Here is a 12484-nt window from a genome sequence, read left to right as displayed (position 1 = left end):
CGGATTGAGAAGCTGACGAAAAACGCCGACCCCGTCTGTAAATGGGAAAAGGCGAGGAAGAATGGTGAGCAAAAAGATTTAAAGATGATAATCCGCATTAATTCCAATGAAATGAACAACGTTCCGTCCTAGAGAGTTGGAGGATACCAAAATACAATGATTTTTCCTACAGATATCCCTCCTAGAATCATTAGAGGACGGATAACAATAATAGACAAAACAACACTGTTGAAAAAATGCAACATGACAGCATCACCCATATCTACAAATTTGCCTAATATCGACCTTGAAAAAAAAGCAACCAAAGCAAATAGATATCCAAGAAAAAAGTAACGAAAACGAGTAGGTACGTATATTATTATTATTATTATTATTATATTACACTTTATTAGGATTTTACAATGTTTTTTACAATACAATATTTACAAACAGGTACACAAAACAAAATAACAAAATAATAAGAAATTAACAAAAGAAAACGAAAATTGAATAAAGAAAGAAAATTGAATAAAGAAAGAAAAAAAAAAAAAAATTGAAAAATCCTAACTCAGGGGCGGGATTAATGCCTAGGGCATTCTCTTCCATCCAACCCCAAACCAGCACACAGCCAAACCTATCACAGCTCTTTTCCAAGATAAAAAGGGTTTGGACTAGTGTGCTTTGAAAGTTGATCTGTCGTTTAGCTTAATCCAACTTTCAGTAATCCTTAACCTATGTGTTACCGTGATCAAGGACTTTTATTAAAAGGACACTACCAAAAGCTAAAAACTAAATGCCCCCTACTTACTTGGCACCTTGGCACATTCAACATTTTCATCAAATTCATTTCCTCATATACTAATTTACCTTTCAGTAATCCTTAACCTATGTGTTACCGTGATCAAGGACTTTTATTAAAAGGACACTACCAAAAGCTAAAAACTGAATACCCCCTACTTACTTGGCACCTTGGCACATTCAACATTTTCATCAAATTCATTTCCTCATGCTCAAGTACAGAGTGACACACCCTTTCAACGACAGTTTCAACTTGATCAACATGCACCAATCACTATCAGATTTGATAGATAAGACGTCATATTATCACCCGTAAATCTCGTAATTGATTCACATTCGTATTGTTTACACAGTATACCGATAAGGAAGTGTGACTTCACGTACGGACCGGCATATGTGCAGAAATTTGCAGATGTAATAATTATCGTTGACATAATCATTATGTCAAGTTGGTAGCAATCTGTCAAGCAGGTGCCCCTAGGGAAAGATAAAAATAGGCATCGATTGCTCTCAAGTGGTCCTCGCAAGGTTAAGACCTATTTGAATACTTTCGAGGATGTCCTCTGATTTTTTGCGACGATGTGATGATGAAGGAGCATTTTATACCTCTGGCAAATTACCATGTCCCTGGTACTGTGGTACTTTATAGCGTGTGACAACGTAAGGTAATATTCTGTTTGATGCTGGTCCCCTAGCGAACTCGGGTTGACGAATTCTGTATAAAAAATTGCTCGGGTATGGGTCTCTCCAGGTATAAATGGACAAACACCTATAAGTAGGTAGGTACATAGGTAGTTAGGTATACTATATCTCATTCTCTTATATCTCTCTGAATGAAGGTTTTGTTTTACAGCAAAGTAACTATCACTTTTAAACACGATTAACAGAACACCTACAAGCTTTGAGATTTATGACTTTTGCTTTATGGCCACTTATACCATCTATAATGTCTCAGTTTAGTTTATTATTGGTCCTAAGAGCTGTAGGATATCTTTTGCAGTCTCAGTAATTTGGATATAGCTCGTAGGTGGGTTCAGATAAAATTGAACTTTGGATTTTTGGCAAATTATTATTTATGTAAGAGCTATCTGGGAACATGGCTATTTTATGCACTATAAGAGTTTCCTATACCGTTGAGGTATCTAAAATATGCAATTTATTGTATCTATTAGCATTAGCAGATTACATAGGTAAATGTAGACGCTCATTTTACTTGTGGACAGTTCAGGTGATTCTTGAAAATAATTAGCGACCAATGGCGACTTTTAAAAATAGGTAAATACCTAACGCGTTACTTGTGCTCAAATTTTAACAAAATGTCTGATATGAGAATCATGTATGACATGTAAAGACATTTGAGACATGCCTCTGTAAGACACAAAGAAACTAATCTTTTACCTTCAATAAGTACAATATAGTACAATATTCTATCCATTTAGACTCAGGTAGGTATTAGGTATGTAGAATCATTATTTTTTATATACAGATACACGATACACGTATGTATCTAGCAAAATGAGAGTACTTTTTAGCGGTCAATTACTCGAACCTTACTCTGAATGGCCTATGTAAAACAAAATAGCAGGGTAGCATAAAAATAGATAAGCAGGCAGTTTGTGCAATCATGCATGAAGATACCTCGGTAGCTTTATACCTACGTGTTACCCATTCTTTGACATTGACATAAATCTGGAAATGGGTGTGATGGTAAATATAGGTACATAGGTGTAGGTGTACTCACTGCCCATGTTTTAAATATGAACACATTACCATGTTGCACATAAATATATTTATGTATTTATAGATACACATTATTGGTATAATAAATCTTGGACCACTATGAGTAGTGGCAGGTACCCTATGGTTTAACCTTTGCTTCCATGAAACCCTGTTACCCATTCTTTGACATTGACATAAATCTGGAAATGGGTGTGATGGTAAATATAGGTACATAGGTGTAGGTGTACTCACTGCCCACTGCCCATGTTTTAAATATGAACACATTACCATGTTGCACATAAATATATTTATGTATTTATAGATACACATTATTGGTATAATAAATCCTGGACCACTATGAGTAGTGGCAGGTACCCTATGGTTTAACCTTTGCATCCATGAAACCCATATGTCTTGGAGCGATAGCAGACCCCTATTGTTTTTATCGTCAAGGAGGAGATAGATCAATCTTGGATCCCTCTGGTATTGTTTGCTGTAATGTTCTATGCCCTGAACCTGGGCGTGTCCCCTATTCCGTGGATGTTGGTCAGTGAAGTGTTCCCTCAAAGGTTAGTATGGAACAAGTCACTTGTGACGAGTATAGTGTGAGATTTGGGGTGGGTTTCACCAACCTTCTTTTTAGCTCCTGACAGCCCTGTTAGCTTAACAGCCCTGTTAAGCCTAACACAAATCAAATGGAACTTAACAGGTTGTTAGGTTAACAGGCCTTCTAGGAGCTGAAAAAATATTGGTGAAATCCACCCGTTCCGCATTTTCCCTTTGACTACCATCGTCACTTGTGACGAGTATAGTGTGAGATTTGGGGTGGGTTTCACCAACCTTCTTTTTAGCTCCTGACAGCCCTGTTAGCTTAACAGCCCTGTTAAGCCTAACACAAATCAAATGGAACTTAACAGGTTGTTAGGTTAACAGGCCTTCTAGGAGCTGAAAAAATATTGGTGAAATCCACCCGTTCAGCATTTTCCCTTTGACTACCATGAGAAATAGTTACCTCACTATGCTAGTAATCTAGTGAATTATAAAACTCCCTCAGGGAAAGGCTCTTACGGGGTTCCCGTGACTCAAGAGCCCAATAGGGTCCAAAAGCGTATCAGCGTATCTTCATGTACTCAATATAGATACCTATTTGTAAAGCTTTGTGGAAATGGGATTAATTGTTCGAAAGTTACAGTGGAACAAACAGACCAACAGGAGTCAAAAAGTATTGCTCGGGTATGGGTCTCTCCAGGTATAAATGGACAAACACCTATAAGTAGGTAGGTACATAGGTAGTTAGGTATACTATATCTCATTCTCTTATATCTCTCTGAATGAAGGTTTTGTTTTACAGCAAAGTAACTATCACTTTTAAACACGAAAACTTATATGTCTTGGAGCGATAACAGACCCCTATTGTTTTTATCCTTTATAATTATCAGACGTGCAGAGTGCAGATTGTATCACGAGAGTAACTTTTGCATTTCCATAAAGCTCATATCAAAAAGTATTGCTCGGGTATGGGTCTCTCCAGGTATAAATGGACAAACACCTATAAGTAGGTAGGTACATAGGTAGTTAGGTATACCTAGGTACCTATTATATCTCATTCTCTTATCTCTCTGAATGAAGGTTTTGTTTTACAGCAAAGTAACTATCACTTTTAAACACGTTTAACAGAACATACCGATAAATCGTAAAGTTTGACGTCACGACATATGCTCCCGTAGGCGATGACGTCATAACTTAAACACGATTAACAGAACACCTACAAGCTTTGAGATTTATGACTTTTGCTTTATGGCCACTTATACCATCTATAATGTCTCAGTTTAGTTTATTATTGGTCCTAAGAGCTGTAGGATATCTTTTGCAGTCTCAGTAATTTGGATATAGCTCGTAGGTGGGTTCAGATAAAATTGAACTTTGGATTTTTGGCAAATTATTATTTATGTAAGAGCTATCTGGGAACATGGCTATTTTATGCACTAGGTACCTAGTCCAGGGTCACTCTTCCAGGGCCATTGGTCATATAGGTACAGGTAAATAACATTATTTATTGGTCTGTCCGTGATTCTCATCAGAATCTGAATGGACTGAAAGTACCAACCAGTGGTGGCATTACCAATGTAAAAAGATTGATTATAAATGATAAAAATAATAGTAAAGGGGGCATTTAGTAATGCTGTGATACGGTGATATCTACTAAAGTTGTGAAGAGGCTCTCTGTTTCACCAGAAATAATTCATGGTTTGATCTATTCCTGTATTTTCCAGTTCGCTCCATGTACCAGATGGGCATCCACCGACCCTCAAGGATGAAGACGTTTTTATTCAAGTGAGCAACCTAAGGAGAGCCATTCCCCAGGTAATGAAAGTTTCATTTCTTCCATTCGGATACTCTCTACTTCTACGGAACCATGTCCGCTATTGGCGTAGTCTTCATCTTCTTCTGTTTGCCCGAAACTGAGGGCAGAACCTTGGCCGAAATCGAAACCTATTTCGCGCAACATTCGTTCGTCACTTCGAGGAAGTTCACTCGGGTTCAGAACCGAGTGTTGCCCTAAGAGACTGACCTATCATGGGCAAATTTTGAGGTAACGACCTTTTTCTACCCGAGTTCACTCCGGCTCGTGTAAGGGTTCGCAATGAGTTCACTTGATAAAAACATGATCGGGAGTGAACTCGGTGACGTCCGGGCATATTATTTCGGATACTCCAAAGACATAACCGTAGCACTATAGCTCGCCGGAGACCTATAGGTTCGATTCTCCACCACTGTGACCATACACTTATTATACCATACACTTATCCACTTGGGAATAGGATCTGATTCCTTGGGCCTATCAAACTCCTAATTACAAATTCATCTTAAGGTAAATTATAAAATTTGGGTTACATCTATGAAAAATTACTATTTCGTATTGAAAACGTTTGGTTTTGATCTTGAGCAATTTCCCATACTAGGACAACCCTATTTTGCAATGAGGCCCAGTATGTATTTTCAGTACCTGATGTGAGAGCTTGATATGCCGCTAAGTGTGCAACAAAGGCTGATATGATAGGGTTCACTCTATAGGTATATTCTAATTTTAACACCAACAACTACAATAAATATATTTATTCAAATGCATACCTAGTAAAATCTCTCGGAAAACATGACGTAATCATAATAAGTAGGTACACAACTTTAGTGGGTATCACAGCATTACTCAGTGCCTCTTTTACTTTTAATTTTCATCTACTCGTATCATAGGCTGAGTGTATCCCGAACTTAAAGCACAGAGCCAAAAAAACTTCGACTCCGCCGGGAATCCAGGATCTCCGGCGTGCAAGCCTAGTGTGATACCCACTCGGCCACGGAGCTCGTATACTTTCTAGTCACGCTTTTCAACTACCACAAATTAACTTCCGATTATTTATTGGTCATGGGATAGTAACCTAATAAAATCTCTCGGAAAACATGACGTAATCATAATAGGTAGGTACACAACTTTAGTGGGTATCACAGCATTACTCAGTGCCTCCTTTACTTTTAATTTTCATCTACTCGTATCATAGGCTGAGTGTATCCCGAACTCAAAGCACAGAGCCAAAAAACTTTGACTCCGCCGGGAATCCAGGATCTCCGGCGTGCAAGCCTAGTGTGATACCCACTCGGCCTCGGAGCTCGTATACTTTCTAGTCACGCTTTTCAACTACCACAAATTCACTTCCGATTATTTATTGGTCATGGTCTTAGTCCTTCAGTGGTCTTAGTCCACCTCCAATTTTCTGAATGTGTCCTGGAACACGGCAAACTCGTTGTCTTTGGGCATGAGGGCCAAATCGGCTTTCTTCTCGGCCTCACTCTGAAGCCAGTCTCGGTTTTGGTCAATGTAATTTGCCCACAATTCTGCAAAAGAAGAATTTTTTTAAAAGGATTTGATAGAGGGAACTGTAACTAACTGATAAGGTCTTATCGTCCCGAAATCGAAGAGAGAAGGTAGGAGAAAGCCAACGGTTCCGAGAACGAAAATTATTCGTTCAGGATAAAATACGCCCCGGGCAGGAATCGAACCGTCGGTCCAGCGCTTACAAGGCAGACGCGCTACCAACCAAGCTAACTAGGCTGGCATTATCATCTTCAAATACCTACCTGAGTATTTTTCACAGGGTCCTGCAGTTCCACCAAATTCATCTGGTAGCATTTCTTTGGGAACTTGAGAGTAAAGTAATTCCGGGTCATTGTATGAGAGCTACAAAAACAAAGAAACAATAAACAATAAGAATATTACTTACCTAACTTTATCTATACTTGTTTATGAAATTAGACATATTATGGAGATTAGCATTTCTTTGGGAACTTGAGAGTAAAGTAATTCCGGGTCATTGTATGAGAGCTACAAAAACAAAGAAACAATAAGAATATTACCTAACTTTATCTATACTTGTTTATGAAATTAGACATATTACGGAGATCTAAAATACTTTTTGTCACATTTTGAGGTGTAAATTTCGATACCTCCAAAACTTGCGATTTCAACACTTTCAACAGAAACTTTCCTAATCCTTATAAGAAGTTCCAACTTGTGTGTGAATTTCGATACCTACCTCCAAAACTTGCGATTTCAACACTTTCAACAGAAACTTTCCTAATCCTTATAAGAAGATCCAACTTGTTTCAATCAGAATGAACCCTTTCAGAAGGCTCGTGCCAACAGTAGATTGTAGATCAGGACTGCCAGATGGCAACCGATCTAAATCCAAATCATTTGAATCACCCTCAGGGTAGGGCCGTACCCCCCCTGAATACAGTCCTACCTCAGGGTTGTTTTACTAGAAAATCTAATGAAAATCGATCATTCTAACAGTAGCTCCCATCAACTTTCAGAAAATAAAGCATGTACCTACCTACCTAACCAGTAACTAACTAACTTATTCTAATTCGATACTAGAAAATCTAATGAAAATCGATCATTCTAACAGTAGCTCCCATCAACTTTCAGAAAATAAAGCCTGTACCTACCTACCTACCTACCTACCTAACTCGTAACTAACTACCTTAACCTTATTCTAATTCGAAATACCTACCCTTCTCTTGAGCTTGGAATTCAGAAGACTGGCCAGTGCGAGGAATAGTGGTTTGATGATGTTGGTGCATTCGATGAAATGAACTCCTTTGATACTCTCGGGTCTGGATCTCTGCAGAGAAAACGAGGAACGTGGGTAAATACCTAAGTTGATTAAATTATCAAAGTTGTGCTGATAGCTGAGATCACAGTCGAGCTTATGATTGACCTTTGCTTATAAGTCAGTGCCTAGGTATACATATAAACGCCTAAGGTAGCTATAAAATTGTAGTTCTCAGTACATACCTTCGCCTACCTACCTACTCGTGTCCCATAATAAACGTCCAGACCCCTAGGTAAATGATAATGGAACTTTATAAAGCGTGTGCACATTGCATAACTACTTGTTTCCAGGCGTTCACACAAAAGTTTTTTTAAGAGTCTGGACTTATAGTTGGCACCTACCTATAAGTCCAGGAAAATTGTAGGTAAGTTAAATGTGAGTGTTGGCAAAAAAAAAAAAAAAAAATGACCTAATTTTATTTTCGTTTTTTAGGTGAGTGTTGGAAAAAAAAAAAAAAAAAAATGTACCTAATTTAATTCTCGTTTCTAAGAGTTCATTCCATTTTGGTTATAGGTAGGTAAAGTTGCCTTATGTATAGGTTAGTAACTAGGTAGGTACCTTTTAATAATGGGAAGCCTAATGCAGTTAGGTACTTACAGTCAACATTTCAGCCACGGCTCTGATGAGCTACTCACGAATTCCCCTACAAGATGGTCATGTTTGGCAGTTTCTCTGATAGGAGCTAGAAATTCACCTACTACCTGTTTAAACTCAAATGACAGTAGTGAGAAGCCCTCTTACTTCCAGTATCTGTAACGGCTATTAGGTATTATCGTCCCGAAAGCGAAGAGAGAGGAAATGCAGGATAAGATAAAGCCAGCCTTTCCGAGAATGAAGCAATTCTGCCTTGTAAGCGACTTAGCGTTTACAAGGCAGACGCACTAGCGCGCTATCAAAACCTTCGGCTACCTTGGTTTGCCCATAGAGCCTCTGAGAGTCACCGTAAGTTCGTAGTTGGGTACCTTGATATCTTTTATATAATGTGAATAAACGAAAAGCTACTCACGAATTCCCCTACAACATGGTCATGTTTGGCTGTTTCTCTGATGGGAGCTAGAAATTCACCTACTACCTGTTTAAACTCGAATGACAGTAGTGAGAAGCCCTCTTACTTCCAGTATCTGTAACGGCTATAAGGTATTATCGTCCCGAAAGCGAAGAGAGAGGAAATGCAGGATAAGATAAAGCCAGCGTTTACAAGGCAGACGCACTAGCGCGCTACCCCCCCAAGCTAATCAGGCTCGCATTCCTTCTTCTATTTACTCTTTTTTTTAATTTCCAGGTTATGACTGCCAGTCTCCAACTGGCCGGTGGTCTCTCATGTATCTTCCTGGTGCATAAATTGGGCAAGCGTTTCCTCTCGTTGGTATCCATGTCGCTGTGTGCCACTTGCATTCTCTCCATTGCAACTTACACCTTGTTCAAGGAGGAGATAGATCAATCTTGGATCCCTCTGGTATTGTTTGCTGTAATGTTCTATGCCCTGAACCTGGGCGTGTCCCCTATTCCATGGATGTTGGTCAGTGAAGTGTTCCCTCAAAGGTTAGTATGGAACAAGTCGGCTTTCTTCTCGGCCTCACTCTGAAGCCAGTCTCGGTTTTGGTCAATGTAATTTGCCCACAATTCTGCAAAAGAAGAAAGTGGCTTTCTTCTCGGCCTCACTCTGAAGCCAGTCTCGGTTTTGGTCAATGTAATTTGCCCACAATTCTGCAAAAGAAGAAAGTTTTTTTAAGGATTTGATAGAGGGAACTGTAACTAACTGATAAGGTCTTATCGTCCCGAAATCGAAGAGAGAAGGTAGGAGGAAGCCAACGGTTCCGAGAACGAAAATTATTCGTTCAGGATAAAATCCGCCCCGGGCGGGAATCGAACCGTCAGTCCAGCGCTTACAAGGCAGACGCGCTACCAACCAAGCTAACTATGTTCACCTACCATGCTGGCACCGGTCGCTATGCGCATTTATATGTCATAGCTATACTCATTTTCCTCACGAGGCTGAGTGGGCCCCGCAACAGCCAGTCATGGAATCAATCATTTGCATGATACAAATTTTTTGACCCCGCCGGGAATCGAACCCGGATCTCCCGCGTGCAAGGCGAGTGCAGTGACCACTACGCCATGGGAGCTGACCGTGTTTGATTAGGTACCTAACTACCTAAATATAATTATTATTTGTTTTACCTACCTAGATATAATTATTTCATTTGTTTGGATTATGTGTGGTATTTACCTACCTATACATATGTATAATTATGTGTTTGGATTACCTATGTATTTCGCGTAGGTATGTAGATAAAACGATTTTATAGGGAGTTTTACACTACCTCTCATCTACATAGGTGAAGTACTTAAGGGAAGTTTTTTTCAAGGTTTAAAGCATTTTCGCATCCCCGTGTGTAAAAAAAAAATAAGAGATCAAGGTGAAAAGTTAACACAACAAGAAGACACGCAAAATTTTGTCCAAACAAAATAATAAGATATCACAGGTTTTTATTTCTTACAATAAATGATTACTGTATGACACATGTTGTTTTCATAGGAACTTGTGATGGGCGACACACAGTAAAACAAGTAAGAGAGGTAAAATCACAGCCTAACATAACTCAAATGCAAATGTTGTACATAGGAACCAATTGGAGGACTGTAGGAATGCGATCAACGGAAAGGAACAAAGAAAGAAAAAAAAATATACAAGATGGAAGTGGAAGAAGGGAGAGAAGGTGAAGTAAAAGCTGAAGAGGTAGAAAAGAAGAGCCAGAGTAGGTATTGAGGGTTACTAAAACTAGGAAAGAAACAAGATGCTTGAAAGTACAACAAAAAATCCCCCAAAAAACAGTTTTTTTTTTTTTGTTTTTTGGCTTTATGGTTTTCTGGACAAAATTTGCACCACCATTTTCGTGTTCCTGGTAAAAAGACCTTTAATTTGATATATAGGTCGACCAGGTTTGGATAAGTCCTTCTATGGGGACAGACTGACTGACACCGAAACGAATACAATAGTCCGTCCACTATACCTTTTATTATTAGTAGGTAATAATAAAGGAAGGACGGACTAAAAATTAATATGCAAGAAAACCCACCAGATCACGTAATGATAAAGCTACACAAACAGCGTAATATTAGCAGCTAATACCATAATATGATAACTATTAATCGTGAATATTACTCGTGCACCTAATCATATTATTATTATTATTATTATTATTATTTTAGACCTTGTTTAACGCCATGATAGAGAAAATTCCAACTTCAATGTTATAGCATAGGTATAAGGTAGAAAAGTACCTACTCTAGTATAAATAAAAAATTAATATGCAAGAAAACCCACCAGATCACGTAATGATAAAGCTACACAAACAGCATAATATTAACAGCTAATAGTATAATATGATAACTATTAATCGTGAATATTACTCGTGCGCCTAATCATAGTGGAATATAAAGTACTTAGAGCTAAATATGTAGGTATGACTCTATTTCCTACTGAGTCTCCCAGGAGGTTCTCTGGTCTTGGGAAGGTTTTACCAATGATTTATTGTGAACTCATTATAATAAAATTATAATTTTATCAAGATCAATGCATATTATGCGCATAGCAATATTTTAACAAGTTTAGTTTTATGTGAAATAGGTACTGCACGTGTCGATTATTAGTCCGGTTGAGTAGCTTGCCACGCCTATAATGTAGCTTAGCGTAGAGATATCTAATACTAGCTGAATTCCGTCGCTTCGCTCCGGAATCCCGCTAGTTCATCCCGAGGCATGGCCAATCTTGTAGAAAATAATAAAAAAATAATAGAAAGTAAAAATACGGTCGCGCTGCGCGCTGCCAATTAGATCAAAAATTTTTTATGTGAAATAGGTACTGCACGTGTCGATTATTAGTCCGGTTGAGTAGCTTGCCACGCCTATAATGTAGCTTAGCGTAGAGATATATAATACTAGCTGAATTACGTCGCTTCGCTCCGGAATCCCGCTAGTTCATCCCGAGGCATGGCCAAACTTGTAGATTGTAGAAAATAATAAAAAAATACGGTCGCGCTGCGCGCTGCCTATTAGATCAAAAATTTTGGTTGAGAGCGGAACATTTCTCTCCCGCAGTCTCTGCACTCTGTGTATTTCTTATGGAGATTTTAGCGATCAAAAATTGATCATAGGTCGGAAGTCTCATCGCCCTCAAATCGAAGAGAGAAGGAACATAGGATGGGGAAAAGCCAGTCACCGTAGTCGTTTCGATAACTAACCATATCTATTTATGATAAATTTCAATTTTAGCGATCAAAAATTGATCATAGGTCGGAAGTCTCATCGCCCTCAAATCGAAGAGAGAAGGAACATAGGATGGGGAAAAGCCAGCCACCGTAGTCGTTTCGATAACTAACCATATCTATTTATGATAAATTTCGCCCGGGACCGGAATCGAACCCCCGACCTAGCTAACAAGGCTGGTCAAAGAGCCAGCATTTACTTATACTTACACAAATTTTCTTTGGTTCCGATGTTCGGCAGAATCGAGATTCGTATCGGAAAAGAGATCACTATGTCTGGCTTTACAAGCATAGTAATTGCCCAGCCTTATTTTGGTTTCTTCCGTGTCATACTTGCAGCCGAATAGGAATTTGCCAAGGAGGTCCTCGTCTGAAAATTGGTAATTAAATTATAACTTTTATCATATCGAAAGATCGATCATATTATCAAAAAAATACCGTCGCGTCGGGCCAGACGAGGCAATAAAATTTCATAATAAATAATTTGTGAATTCGATCAGATATAGTGATATAGGTACAGTAGAACCTCGATTATTTCAACCCCAAAAT

General features: G+C 38.6%; 2 protein-coding genes across 3 annotated transcripts; one reads left to right on the top strand and one right to left on the bottom strand.

The window, feature by feature from the left end:
* Positions 1-5368: 5368 nt before the first annotated feature.
* Positions 5369-8287, bottom strand: LOC103520492 (alpha-tocopherol transfer protein-like). Of its 2 annotated transcripts, XM_008485589.1 has the most exons (5): positions 8265-8287; positions 7566-7676; positions 6631-6730; positions 6228-6387; positions 5369-5931 (listed from the first exon to the last, which is right to left on the bottom strand). In XM_008485589.1, the coding sequence occupies exons 1-4, from the start codon at positions 8271-8273 to the stop codon at positions 6248-6250; spliced, it is 360 nt and encodes a 119-aa protein (XP_008483811.1). In that variant the 5' UTR covers positions 8274-8287; the 3' UTR covers positions 5369-5931; positions 6228-6247. The 2 variants fall into 2 exon arrangements, with proteins under 2 accessions (XP_008483811.1, XP_026687384.1); XM_026831583.1 differs by lacking the exon at positions 5369-5931 and having other exon boundaries at positions 6032-6387.
* Positions 8288-8564: 277 nt separating this feature from the next.
* LOC103520494 (sugar transporter ERD6-like 14) lies at positions 8565-9209 on the top strand (the record flags this gene model as incomplete). The annotated part of the gene is made up of 2 exons (XM_008485590.1): positions 8565-8609; positions 8950-9209. A coding segment is annotated over exon 2 (257 nt), but the record flags the coding sequence as incomplete, so codon positions are not given.
* Positions 9210-12484: the final 3275 nt, after the last annotated feature.

This window comes from Diaphorina citri, unplaced genomic scaffold (assembly GCF_000475195.1).
Source record: "Diaphorina citri unplaced genomic scaffold, Diaci psyllid genome assembly version 1.1 scaffold3689, whole genome shotgun sequence".
NCBI classification, from domain to species: domain Eukaryota; kingdom Metazoa; phylum Arthropoda; class Insecta; order Hemiptera; family Psyllidae; genus Diaphorina; species Diaphorina citri.
This window is presented reverse-complemented; position numbering and strand designations above follow the sequence as displayed.

Coding starts and splice junctions, on each gene's coding strand:
- LOC103520492 (XM_008485589.1), bottom strand. Junction 6,731..7,565: donor ATTCCAAGCTCAAGAGAAGG/GTAGGTATTTCG, acceptor TTGTTTTTGTAG/CTCTCATACAATGACCCGGA. Junction 6,388..6,630: donor ACCCTGTGAAAAATACTCAG/GTAGGTATTTGA, acceptor CTTCTTTTGCAG/AATTGTGGGCAAATTACATT.